The sequence below is a fragment of the Protopterus annectens genome, chromosome 6.part1 (assembly GCF_019279795.1).
Source record: "Protopterus annectens isolate FY-2018-M chromosome 6.part1, PAN1.0, whole genome shotgun sequence".
NCBI lineage: Eukaryota > Metazoa > Chordata > Ceratodontiformes > Protopteridae > Protopterus > Protopterus annectens.
Window position 1 is genome coordinate 473,034,367 of NC_056738.1, and position 13,647 is coordinate 473,048,013.

General features: G+C 35.5%; 1 protein-coding gene across 12 annotated transcripts in view; it reads left to right on the forward strand.

The window, feature by feature from the left end:
* PCBP3 (poly(rC) binding protein 3) overlaps positions 1-13,647 on the forward strand; it is a 964,963-nt gene that overhangs the window by 875,906 nt on the left and 75,410 nt on the right. For all 12 annotated transcript variants that reach the window (XM_044075918.1, XM_044075919.1, XM_044075910.1 and 9 more), the window contains one exon: positions 10,495-10,536. In XM_044075918.1, the coding sequence (XP_043931853.1) occupies positions 10,495-10,536 (42 nt within the window). The remainder of the gene's footprint in view (positions 1-10,494; positions 10,537-13,647) is intronic.

Genomic DNA, 13,647 nt, shown 5'->3' on the forward strand with positions numbered 1-13,647 from the left:
CCAAAGCACACAGGCAGCACCTTCTGTTTCTCCACATGCACATACTGTAAATGCACACAACTCACCCAAGGATCATGAGGAAATCAGACCTAAGCCCATGAGGTATACTAACTCTGTTTCTTCACAGGGAAAGGTTGTAGGCATAGATGACTTTATAATTAGTCATACAGATTCCACACACACGAGATTGTACAAGAATAGTGTGACTGTAAGCTGTTTGACTGGTGCCAGGATTTGTGATGTGACAAGGGTAGTAAGGGCCCTAGAACCAGACAAATATGATTACGATCTAGTGGTTGCCCACATGGGAGTAAAAGACCTGAGTTAGTGCACCAAAAGGGACATGCAGAGAAATATGATGGAACTTGCTATGCATGTGTCAGAAGAAGAAAAGACACTATTTTTAAGAAGTATCTTTCCTTCACCTAAAGTAATGTCTAGATACCAAGGCAAAATAATTGACTTTAACTACTGGCTATGTAGTTGTTGTAATTCTAAAGAGATTCAATATGTGTGTCCCGGGATGAAATGGTAGATATCACTTCCTGTTTTGCTGTGGATGGCTTACACCTCTCATACCAGAGCCTCTGCATACTGACTGAATACTGGCTAAAGCCTCTGCTACTTCCGTCGTGCCTTTTTAGGTAGTGTCCCCCCTCTAGGCATTCCTACATTGCAAACTCAAACTCCAATTCAGACAAAATCATGGAGGCATTATTCAATGCTAGAGTCTAAATAGAAAGATTCCTGAACCTGAGGCTTCCTGCAACTTGTACACATTCATAGTTGTGTAGTTACTGAGACATGATTTCAGTGGAGTGTCAGCACTCCTTCTATATCAGGATTTGGCTTCCATATGTACTTAATACTTCAAAAAACATGTTGCGTAACATTAATTGAAACCTTAGATGTGGTTGAAGAAAACTGATATTTGCACTGCAAATTGCACATCTTGACTGATATCCAGTATTGTTTTACTAATTATAGAATTAAGCATATGTTTTCATGTTTCTGTAAATATCTCAATAAACTTTAATTACAGAGGAATTTCTTGTCATGTGAAAGCTTATGTCTGGTTGACAAAAATGTTCTAACAATATATGTCTAGGGTGTAATGTTTTTAAGATATGAAATCTGTAAAAGTTTGCAAAAATTATAATTTTGGGTGTGGGTTCATTATAACATATTACAGTATTTATGGATGAGACTATAGGTCCAGATTCAATAAAGCCTACACTAAGTGTACACTAAGTGTAAACAATATGTATTCAGTAAAATTCTTATCACATTTTTTGTGCCTTCTAGTCACTCAGAAAGATTATACTAAGTGTGCATGTAGTCTATACTTTGTAGTAACCTTTATGAATCCCTGTCAATATTTAAAGTTGCAAGAATATCAGCAGGAAAACTAAAATTAGGAGGAAGAAGGTGTGAGTTATGTCTGTGCTTTATGTTCAGTCTGTATACACTTAGTGTAGGATGTATCAAATCTGGCCCTATGAATGCACCAACTATTATCACTGTAAAGGATATTTTTTACCAATAACATTACTATTTATACAGTTTTAATAGCTTTGTTGTTCACAAAATATTTACATTTGTTTATTTTATGTTTTTTAAGTTTATTTTCAGAAAATGCTCAGGAATGCAAGATGTGTGTAGTCTACTAGAGGTATGACATTTCACACCACATAGGTGTTAATTTGTTAATAAATTCAACTATTACTTCCTAGCTAGCTACAAATGTCCATCAATTCCTCCAAAAATCATGGAAATTACCTTAACACTTTAACACCATTGAAAGGTTAAATATCAAACTAGATAAGTTCTTGTTAGGGGATTTCAATTAACCAATGACTTACATCTCTAAAAATGGACATGCTTATTGGTTTCCTGGACTTTGTTAATGCCAATGCACTATAGCAAATTGTAAATCTTCCCACTAGAGGTTCTAATATCCTTGACCTAGTCATTAGCTACCCAGCCCCTGCCTGTACTCCATCCCACATCTCATCATTCCGAGTTAACTCTGACCACAGGTCAGCCCTTCTTTGTAAGGCCTACTGATACCACCCCATTACCAATGAGACTGTCTTTAATGACTTCACCAGGTAAAGCTGTTTAAACTAGTAGAAGACTTGGGCAAAATTCCCAACAATGCCCCTGCAAATGGAACTGCCACATTCACTTCTGACATTTCCTAATACCTAAACTGCTGCATAGAAAAGTCAGGATATATTTGCTATAAATATAATGGTGAATTCAGGAATAAATCCTAGACTGCCTCCCACACACACCATTCTTGTCCATCAGTGCTAGCTTGATGCCAGCTGCAATAGAATCACCATATTGTTAGCAAATTATGGCTTAAACTATTCTCTTTGGACTGTAGTGACAGTTCCTGAATTATGACATTGATATTATTGGTCAGTTTTTAAGGAAAGATGCACCTATTTTAAAAGTAAAATGTTTCTGTTAATTCAATGTAGCTGGAAAAAATAGTGTAACAAAAGTAGAAAGTATTGTAGGAACCAGAATGGCTATATACTTTATCAAGACAAATATACCCAAAAGTTAAAAAAGTTTTATAACAGTAAGTGTTTAAAAATTCCATTAAATGGTACAATGCAAATGGTTTGGCACCATGATAAAACGTTTCACAACCAATATCTTTACAAATAAGAAGAGATGTTTTTTTTATTATCTGCACACTACACCAAATTTGTACAATAAATCTTCAATAAATTTGTTAAAGTAATAAGTGGTTTATTGTCAATCAATTATTAACCATTTATTAACCATAATGGAAAGACTTTTTGCTCCACAAGCAAAGGATGCTTACTTAATTTGACAATCACCAATCGAACCACACTTAGAAGGGCTGCAGTTACCACATCCACTTTATTACTCCCATGAGAACAGATACGGTTAGAATACTTGGTAACAAGATAAAAAAAGAAGTACAGATTAATGTAGTTAAGTATAGAAATTAGAAACAAATACAGTTCTGAAATAAAAACAAAAATGCTTTTCCATCCTAGAAGATTAACAGATTAAGTAATTTGTGTAAGCAGCAAAACAGTTACCTTGAACTTTAAAAGGAAACATGGACAAGACATGCAACTCAGTAGCTCTTCCATCAGTGTCTACTCATGGCCTTTATTACTATAAAATGAGGAATTCTAGCAGCTGGAGGTTGCAAGATGGGGGAAAAGAACCAGGTAATACATGAAGGAGGCAAAAAGTGACTCATTACCACCAATTTATGAAACGATCTTGGCAATATGGTCAACACAAACTCAGCAATCAGCTGCATTTTAAGTAATATAGGCAAGAATGGATGCCTTAGTTACCTTACTTACATGAATGTCTAATTATAAATTCCTAAACAATAATACCTGTCTAATGAGGTTTAAATATGACCTCATACATATAATTAATGAATGTGCCCTTTCACATACAGCATGACATTTTATATTATACTCAGTTTAATTAGGGGTTGGAATATAAATTATTTTCAAGGAAATGCAAGACATAGTTAGAATATATATGTATTAGGTTGTATCACATCATTTATGAAATTCATAGGATTCTCCAGAATAGTACCCTTTTTATTTTTGGTAAAATGCTACTTTTAAAACTCACTTTTCTGACCTTGAGTGTTTTTATTTACAATCACATGTGAAATGCTTTCTGTAGCTTATTGTCGCAGCAAATTTTCATCAGAAATTTCAGGGATGTGGTCTGCTTTGGGAGGCACCCCCAGCAGGCATAAGTGTTGCTTTGTCTGCTTATTTGCTTGCCGTTGCCATTTAAATAACAAACAATATACATGAGAACCTTTTGCAGCAGCTCAGTACATCCGTCAGCCACAACTCCTTTTTCCCATTTTTGCACGTAAGTTTAGGGTGTCAGTTAAACACTGTCAATCATCTAGAGCCAATATCCACACATCATATCTTTAGAGTGCTTGGTTACTACAGAACTAGAAATAATACTGATTTAATATTTACCCTCATAAAAAAATATGTTATGGTGAAAAAAAAATAATGTACAGCCTAACATCCTCATATTTAAGATTTTGGTGGATTGTTAAGTTTAGTACTATTAGCTCATGCAACATGTGTAGATGTTTAAGGCTGAGTATCCAGATGTGTTTTGATTAAAAAGTCAAAGGAAATATTAAAATATTGGTGTTTGCACATGTGGTAAAATTAAGGTCAGGGAAGCCATTACAAATTGAGAAATTACATCCTTTGCAAATTAGTTCACTTCAAATTAACAGAACTTATCAAACACAAAAATAATTGTTGTGACTTCATGCTGTAAAATCTATGTACTTTATATATAGATTACATTTTTTTCAGTTTACAAGTGTATGGAAATCAGTGATTATTCAGTAAACTTCCATTTCAGGTGCTTCTTTGCCTTTGCAGCAAGGAACACACCTTTAGATATTATATGGAACATTCTCTGCAAATGTCATGAATATGTACCAAACAATTTTAAATAATTACCCTTTATACACAGAGACCAGGAGTGAAGCTGCTTTTAAAACTGTCAGTAGTAAAGAAGATAAGGTACACATGAATTCAGACTAACCACAAGTACTTGATAACAGATATACCTGAGTATATTTTGAAAATGAGCCAAGCATTGCATAGCTTAAAAAAATAAATAAAAACAGCACTGAAGTATTGTTGGCAGTACTGTAGCTAGGGTGAGGCAAAGGGGGCAGCTGCATTGGTTACAAGCTGTTATGATGTACAAATCTATAAAATAAAAAAAAGAAAAGAAAATCAGTGCCTCACAAGAGTTGTTAATCGGGTGCAACTGCAGTATGGGTATTCGTGCAAACGGGGGTATTCATGCAAACGGTCATGGGTGATATTTATGGCTGTTTAAATGAATGACTTTATTAACTGCACTAAGGTGCTAGTAGTTCAGGACTGGGGACATTTTTTGGTTGAGGGGTACCAATTTGGGAACTGCCCAGGTTGCCAACTGACCTAGATACAGCTCTGAGGGAGACGATATCATACTCAGGTAAAAAAGTGGTCAAAAGTCCTGCCTATCCCTGCATAAGGCAAGAAGTCGCACTTGTTGAGAATACTAACAAACACATATCTGATAACCTGCCCCACCTCAACTTTTCCCTTTGTGTAGATGAAGCTTGCTACTTGGACCAGATCAGAACACCAGCCCCACTCACCATAAACACATTAGTTTAACACATTTATGACACTAGACCTATAAAAATATGCTCCTAATCAAACCTCAGAAATCTAACATAACGATATTTGGTTTCCCACAAAAACTTCCACAATCCTCTTGTCTAATACATTGATATGGACAGCAACCCGCTACTGCTAGTAAAATAAAAAAGTACCCAAGGATCACCTTGAACACTACTCTTTTATAATCCAATCATACTGAAAAAAAATATTTACAAAACACTCCACAAACCAAAGCAATGACATATAATTTCTCACCTGCTCACCCCAGCCATACTGCATTAGCTTAAAATGTGCTTATCCTGAAAACTGAAAATGGGCTCCCTTTTTATAACCTTACATTCACTCTAAAACACATATAAATTAAAAACTACGATGAACAAATGTTGCAGATTTGTTCTCCCAGAATCTCACATTCATTACTGCCAGCCTCTTCAGTGATTTAACTGGCTACATGGAAATGATGGTGCCACATTTCTACTTAGTTCACAGATTTGCATGCTATTAAAAATGGGACACTGTACACCCTGAAAACAAAATTCCAAAAATGGGACACTGTACACCCTGAAAACAAAATTCCAAAATGGGACACTGTACACCCTGAAAACAAAATTCCAAAAATGGGACACTGTGCACCCTGAAAACAAAATTCCAAAAATGGGACACTGTACAACCTGAAAACAAAATTCCAAAAATGGGACACACTGTACACCCTGAAAACAAAATTCCAAAAATGGGACACTGTACACCCAGAAAACAAAATTCCAAAAATGGGACACTGTACACCCTGGAAACAAAATTCCAAATCAAGCAGCCGAACTATACATTCTGAGGTAGTCAGAAGGATAGCTTCACCTTTATTGAACCTACACAAGGGGAATAGCTTATTTGGGCACCTATACATCTGATGAATTCAATGGATTTATGTCACATTTATATAGGAAGAATACATTTTCCAAAAGCTATCCTGAATTTTCTAGTAACCATCCAAGAAATTTAATGAGGAATATTTTTAAAGGACAGTGTATAGGGGCAGCCCGAATGAGTTCCACGTATATGGATATGGTTGATGAAATGGAATTTATTACTTCTCTATTTAGTAAAAGGGGATACCCGAAATATTTGCTGGATGACGTTAGGAAGTACGTTGTGAAGGAATGGGGTAACAAATATCCACCCCTATTAGGAATGGAATGAGGTGAGAAAGTAGTTAATTCAAATGACACTGGTATTAACTATCAAAGAGCTTGTATATTAGAATATACACCCCATGTGAATCAAGTTAAAAAAAATATGAACCCACAATTGGAATATTTTGATGTCAGATAATGAAATTAAGGCTATTGTGGGTGAGAAGCCCACATTTGTTTACAAGATGGGCTGTAATATTAAGAAAAACTTAGAACATAGTAGTATAAGTAGGGGGGTAGGTGTACAGAACAAACATACAACCAAATGTGGTAGCTGTAACCAAGGCCATGCTATTTTGAAATATGATGGGGTTATTCTGAAGAATGTGAATAAAACCAGGATTACTTTCAAACAAGAAAATTGTAATTCAAAGTTGGTTGTTTATATGACAAAGTGTATGGCATGTTCATGTTACTACATAGGAAAAACAGAGAGGTGTCTTAAAAAAAGAATTTATGATCACCTTTATAGTATTAGGAGGAAGGATAGTAATAACTCCCTTTTTAGACACATTGAAAAATGTGGGGATGCTCATGTATTTAAGTTTGCCATACTAGAGCAAGTTAGGATAAACCCTCGAGGGGGTAATTTTAAAGCTATTTTGGGTTATAGAGAGAGGTAATTTTAAAGCTATTTTAGGTTATAGAGAGAGGTAAAGTGGCAATTATTGACAGATGCTTCCACTCTACCGGGTCTAAATGACCGTATATCTATTAAATCCATATTATTAGCACAGAGTTAATTATATACAAATGTAAACGCATTTTAAACATGTTGTCATAAGTAATTTTCTTCTTATTTTTTAACTACATTAGGGTATAGTCTGTACATTTAAATGAGTTCTCAGAACTTATTAACCATTCTTGTACGATGTTGACTGTATTAATATTGTTTATATAACAATATATGGATTGTATATTTGTGCCTAATATTGTTATTATATTTATTCAATTTATTTTTTCTAATCATAGGTATTGGTATATTTATGAGGTTGTGGTCACTTTAAGTGAAGCATAGTTTTCATTGATTGTGGCTTTGGCACCAAAATATAGCATTGTCACCTCACAGCAAGACGTTGTTGCGTTCGAATCTCAGCTAGAGCATCTTCTGTTTGGAGGCATGCGTGAATGGGCGTGCCTTCGTTGAAGGTTGTGCATCAGGGCTGGTAACTCGGCATGTAAAAATCCACTACCAAACATTAGCGGACTGGAGTTCCACTGTGGCGACCCCTAACTGGGATAAGCCGAAAGACACAACAAAAATGTGCAATTTCAAGTAATGAGTATTCTGATGAAGTCCACATTATAGTGGATGAAAGCGCTTAATCTGGTGGAGTTTGTGAAATAAAGAGTGATTTTTACATTTCGCCTATTGGTTCTTCCTGGTAGAGTCCGTGACACTAAGCATTTATTTAATTATTTTTTGTGGATTCATTGAACTTTGTTAACAGGAGAAAGAGCTTTCTCTAGGTTAGGCTGGGCAATTTGGAATCTGCAATCGGCAGAAGTGAGACAACAAGAAATGCTGTAATTATTTAAAAGCAAACTAAAAGTATAAATGTTCTTACTTCTGTTTAAGGGCTAGTTCTTGCAGCTCATGCTGTATTCACATCATTCTTGTAAAGCTATACCTTTAACCAATGACCAGTGGTTGAATTCCTTTCTTAATTGCACATACTGTAAATAAGGAAGCCACTTTCTTTTATAAATGTAAATACCACACAAATGTATTGTGAATACTTTGTTAGAATCCACTGCACAACTCTATGTATTCTCTTGTTTAAGTATAAGTTCCTGTTTGTGTCATGCACCATAGTGCTCAGGTCAAGGCTAAAAAGGGTCTGTCCACTCACCTAGTTAACAAACTGTACTAAACAAATCCAAATATTCTTGTATGAAGGACTGATTCATCCATCCATTCATCCATCTACAGCCTCTTTTTCTCATTTTGCACATGGGGTAGGGGTGCCACTTCAACAGTGAAAATCATGTAGAGCTAAGGGTCACACTGTCGGATGGCTAGCCCTGTAGTGGCTGATCCTAGTTCCATTATTTTATGTCAGAGCAGACGTGTTACACACACTCACTCACTCACTCACTCACTCACTCACTCACTCACTCACTCACTCACTCACTCACTCACTCACTCACTCATCAATACCAGTGTTTTTCTAAAGCTAACAATGCTACTGCAAAACAGATATTTGAAAATGCTAGCATAAGTCAAAATTGTGCTTTATCCAGTTCAGTAAATGCTATAGTGACAGCATCCATAGTACACAAGCATCTAGAATGTTAATGGTTCTGATGATACTATACATGGAATTCAAGTATCAGGACTGACTACTCTTAATTGATTTCTCTTACTTGAGAAGTGAATAGTTTTAATGAAAAGATCTAACAAGTTTGGTTATGCAACCAAAAGTCACAATAACTACATTATCACACACTCTATAATGATCATTTTATCAGGGAAAGTATCCTTGCTGTAGGGTATACTCCCACTGTCCTGGTTTTGATATGTAGTAACTCTATAAAGTCCTACAACATAGAAGAAAGGGAAAGATGAGTTTTTCATTTCCACTTTTTTTTACTTCTCCAGTTCCTGCAATCTAAACCAAAGGCATAGCATCTGGTATTAACCAAGTTGTAATGTCATATAATGCCGACAAACTAAACATCTGTTCTTCTAGCTACTATACTTTGTGAGTTGAGTACAAGGCACATAATATGGATATTGACTTCAAGTATCAGTTGCAGTATGAGGCACTAGTACTCCACGTATCAGTTGCAGTATGAGGCACAAGTACTCCACGTATCAGTTGCAGTAAGAGGCACTAGTACTCCACATATCAGTTGCAGTGTGAGGCACAAGTACTCAACGTATCAGTTGTAGTATGAGGCACTAGTACTTCACGTATCAGTTGCAGTATGAGGCACTAGTACTCAATGTATCAGTTGCAGTATGAGGCACTAGTACTCCACGTATCAGTTGCAGTATGAGGCACTAGTACTTCACGTATCAGTTGCAGTATGAGGCACTAGTACTCCACATATCAGTTGCAGTATGAGGCACTAGTACTCCACATATCAGTTGCAGTATGAGGCACTGGTACTCCATGTATCAGTTGCAGTATGAGGCACTAGTACTCCACATATCAGTTACAGTATGAAGCACTAGTACTCAATGTATCAGTTGCAGTATGAGGCACAAGTACTCCACATATCACTTGCAGTATGAGGCACTAGCACTCCACATAGTTGCAGTATGAGGCACTAGTACTCAACATATCAGTTGCAGTATGAGGCACTAGTACTCCACATATCAGTTGCAGTATGAGGCACTAGTACTCCACGTATCAGTCGCAGTATGAGGCACTAGTACTCCACGTATCAGTTGCAGTATGAGGTACTAGTACTCCACATATCAGTTGCAGTATGAGGCACTAGTACTCCACGTATCAGTTGTGGTACGAGGTGTTCTTGTGGTGCGCCACTGTTTAGTAGTAGCATTGTGCTATCTCCTTTCAAGAAATGATACTGCTCTTCCTTTGTGGTGTTTATTAAGCATGGTTTGTTAAAGAAGGCCTACACAGCCATGTTTTATAAGCACAGCTATAATGTTTTTTTTTCTCAGACAGTTATGATACCTTTGGTACAGCAAATGTGCGAAATCTATTGCTACACCATATTTAAATTAAATTTGTTAAAAATAATGATATTTTGAAAACTGTTATTCATTTTGATTTCTGTTTATCTTCTAGTACAGGAAATAAAGTATGATGGTTTAATTGCAGTATTATAAAGTAATCATTACCATTTTGCTCACTGCTTCAGGAATATTTCCATTTTGGATAACTTTATCTCGTTTTATTGCAGTACTTCTATTCAGCAGAGTGATTAATGAATCACACTTCCAGATATAATCTTTAAAAGCAACATGGGGAAAAATGTAAAACATGTACTTGACTGAAAGAGAGTATTAACTGTTGTCTTTCATGTTTTCTTCTATAAAACATATTTTGTATATAATAAGTGTATGCATAAATACCTGCTTTGTACTTTTTTAGGCCTACACAATTCAGGGACAGTATGCCGTTCCACACCCAGATGTGAGTTCATGTCCCTTGTAAATCACTTTTTGCTTTTTCTTCTACAACCTGCATGTTACTACTGATGTTTAGTATTCATATTTAACCAATAATTTTAATAACGTGTACATACATGATTACTTTTATTTTAATAAATTTAATACATGAAATAGTGCTTTTGAGTTACTACTACAGTATTAATGCATACGTAAGGACTTGGCCTGAGTTTTAGATTACTTTTTGTATTTTTAGATGCATTTGTTTTTATGATCATAAATTATTTTTTTCCATTTGAGAAGTAAAGATTAGACATACTATGTTGCAACATGTGCTCATATTCCTGCATTCATGAAGTCCATATCTAACTACTGGAAAAGGATAGCACATAGACAGCAAACTGATATACCCTCACCATAGCAATAATGCAGCTAGTTAAGTACATTTTAGAACTAATGGAATAAAAGGCTTAAACTGTGTTGTTGATTATTACTTTAATGATTTACATACTGTAATAAGTCACTTTAACATTAAAATGAAATACTGTCTTTTGGCTTTTTAGTTTGGGGTCGCCAAAGCGGAACTCTGGTCCGCTAATGATTGACAGTGGCATTTTATGGTGCTGAGTTGCCAGCCCAACCCCCAACCTTCAAAGAAGGCACACCCATTCATACTGTGAAAGGTTGAATCATAAAACCACAGCTTTCTCACAGTCAGAAAATAGAGTTATTATTTTGACTAATTCCTGAACTATCTACTAAAGATTTAAATAATAAAGCAGGAGGCTGAGATGACATGCCATCCCTCTGTTATGAATTCTCGTAAATAACTACTGACATCAGCATTTGATTTTAGCATGTATCTTATGCATATAGTCAACAGGAAATGGGTTTTGCTCCTTTCCATTAAAATATACTATATACTCAGCACAATGATTTTGCAGCTAGAACTTTTACATATCTTAATTTCACAGGTATACTCCTACATTATATATGTGACAGGGTATTAGGTAAAATTAGAGAATGGACAAACCATACATTAAATTCTGATTGGAGAGTGAGCATTCTCCAGAAGGGTGTTAATGTGCAGGTAATGCCCAGTGAAAAACAAGTTTGCTGCTTGACAGCAGCATTTTAAGCTGCAGTGGATCTCAGACTGTAAGGAAGCAAATGCCTGGTATTATTTTTACACTCACTAAGCATTCCTTTTGCTGTTTAGTGAGTGAAAAATGAAAATAAATAGAACATTTAAAAAATAGGAAAATTTGTGTGTTTATGTCTGGTGTGTGTGTGTGTGTGTGTGTGTGTGTGTGTGTGTGTGTGTTTGTGCATGTGTGTATAAATGAAAGTGAGATTGATCAAGCCATTAATTTACACTCACTAAGCAATACTTTTGCTGTTTAGCTAGTGTAAAATTAAAAGTAACTTAAAAAAGTAAAAAAAATAAAGAAAAGTGCGTGTGTGTTCATGTTTCTATCTGTGTATGTGTGTGTGTGTGTGTGTGTGTGTGTGTGTGTGTGTGTGTGTGTGTGTGTGTGTGTGTATTTATGTGTGTGTGTGTGTGTTGTGTGTGTGTGTGTGTGTGTATATTTGTATGCTTGCATGCGGTGTGTGCATATAAAAAAGACAGCGACAGAGACTGATACAACAGTAGCAGCAGCAGCATTTAAAATTAAAAGATTTTCATACCTCTTAATATCTTAGCTCAAGAAATCTGGATAAAGTCTAAAATATAGGAGGTGTGCAAAGGCTGAAAAATAGGAATAGATTTTAAGCATTGCTATTATAGGATTTGTTTTAACACACATTTTCTAAAGGAAATAAGCCCTAAAACTCAAATATATTTCATTATTTAGTGACTTCAATCCGCAATGATTTTTCAGCAAATCACAAATTTTCTGATTAACTGCACAAAAAAATTAATTAAAAATCTAGACTTTCTTTTAAAATCTTATATCTGGATATAGAATACTTCCTCCAAAAACATTTACATATTTTACAGCAAGTTTGAAATTAGGCAGAGGAACTGTTTTACATCCAAAATATAAAATATAATAATTTAGTACAAAAAAAAAATAAGTAAATCAAAACAATTTTAGAGGTAGCCCATTCTCTAAGTGCAATATTGTCTTCCAGGGTGTGTGTTACTCTGTAAAAACACCATTCTAGGGGAGCATTATTTACACAATGACCCACCCTAAACTGGCAATGACTGGCTCTCAGGCAGAAACATACAATTCTTTTGTTCAGAGTTCTGGAATCTGTTTCATTCTAGTGAAAGTGTACATCAGCTAGCTCATGTAGGTAGTATTTCAACAATCTATAAACAACAAAGAGGATGATGATTGGCTCTGCGATCATAACCTTCTTATTATATGTTCGAGACATGAATGCCAAGAAACTCACCTAGACATCGAAACTCGAGAAGTGAATCTTGGCATCCACGTCAAGAACACATAACAGAGGGTTATGATCGGTGAGATGACCATAATTCTTTGTTAGTGTATGGAGCTTTATTTGCTCCATGTACCATTAGTTACAGGAAAAAAATCCCTAAATGTTTTGTTGTCTTTCAAAGCTGGAAAACACTCAGCAGACATTGTCAGAATGGCAGTGTAATGCTGCCCATCACATTTGCACCTACCTTTAATGCCTGCCTACTGTGCAGATTTTCGCAGAATGCCCAGATTATTGCTACATATTTGTTGTATTTTCCTCATGAAATCGGTCATTTTCAGAGAAACCATCGAGAAGTGAAGTCACTCAATAAATAATGACATACATTTTTGTTTCAGAGTTTCTATCCTTCACTTTAAGTAGGCGGACATATCTGTTATTGAAGCAACTTTCTAAGTTTTTTTTTTTTTATAGGAAGCTAAGGTCACATTAAAGGTACAGACATCAGGCGGAAGCACATATTTTGCTCTGTTACTGTCATTTACCAGTCAGTACAGGCAGATTTACCGCTGAGTGGTAGACCTGAACTTAACAACATAAGCAGGGATTGCTTAACATTTGTTACGGTTGGGTCGCTAACCACTCTGGAGCTTAAATGGTTTGTCTTTTTCCCTATATTAGACCATAATTAGCATACTCCATGCACTACAAAACAATAATGAACGTGCTTTTGGTTTGC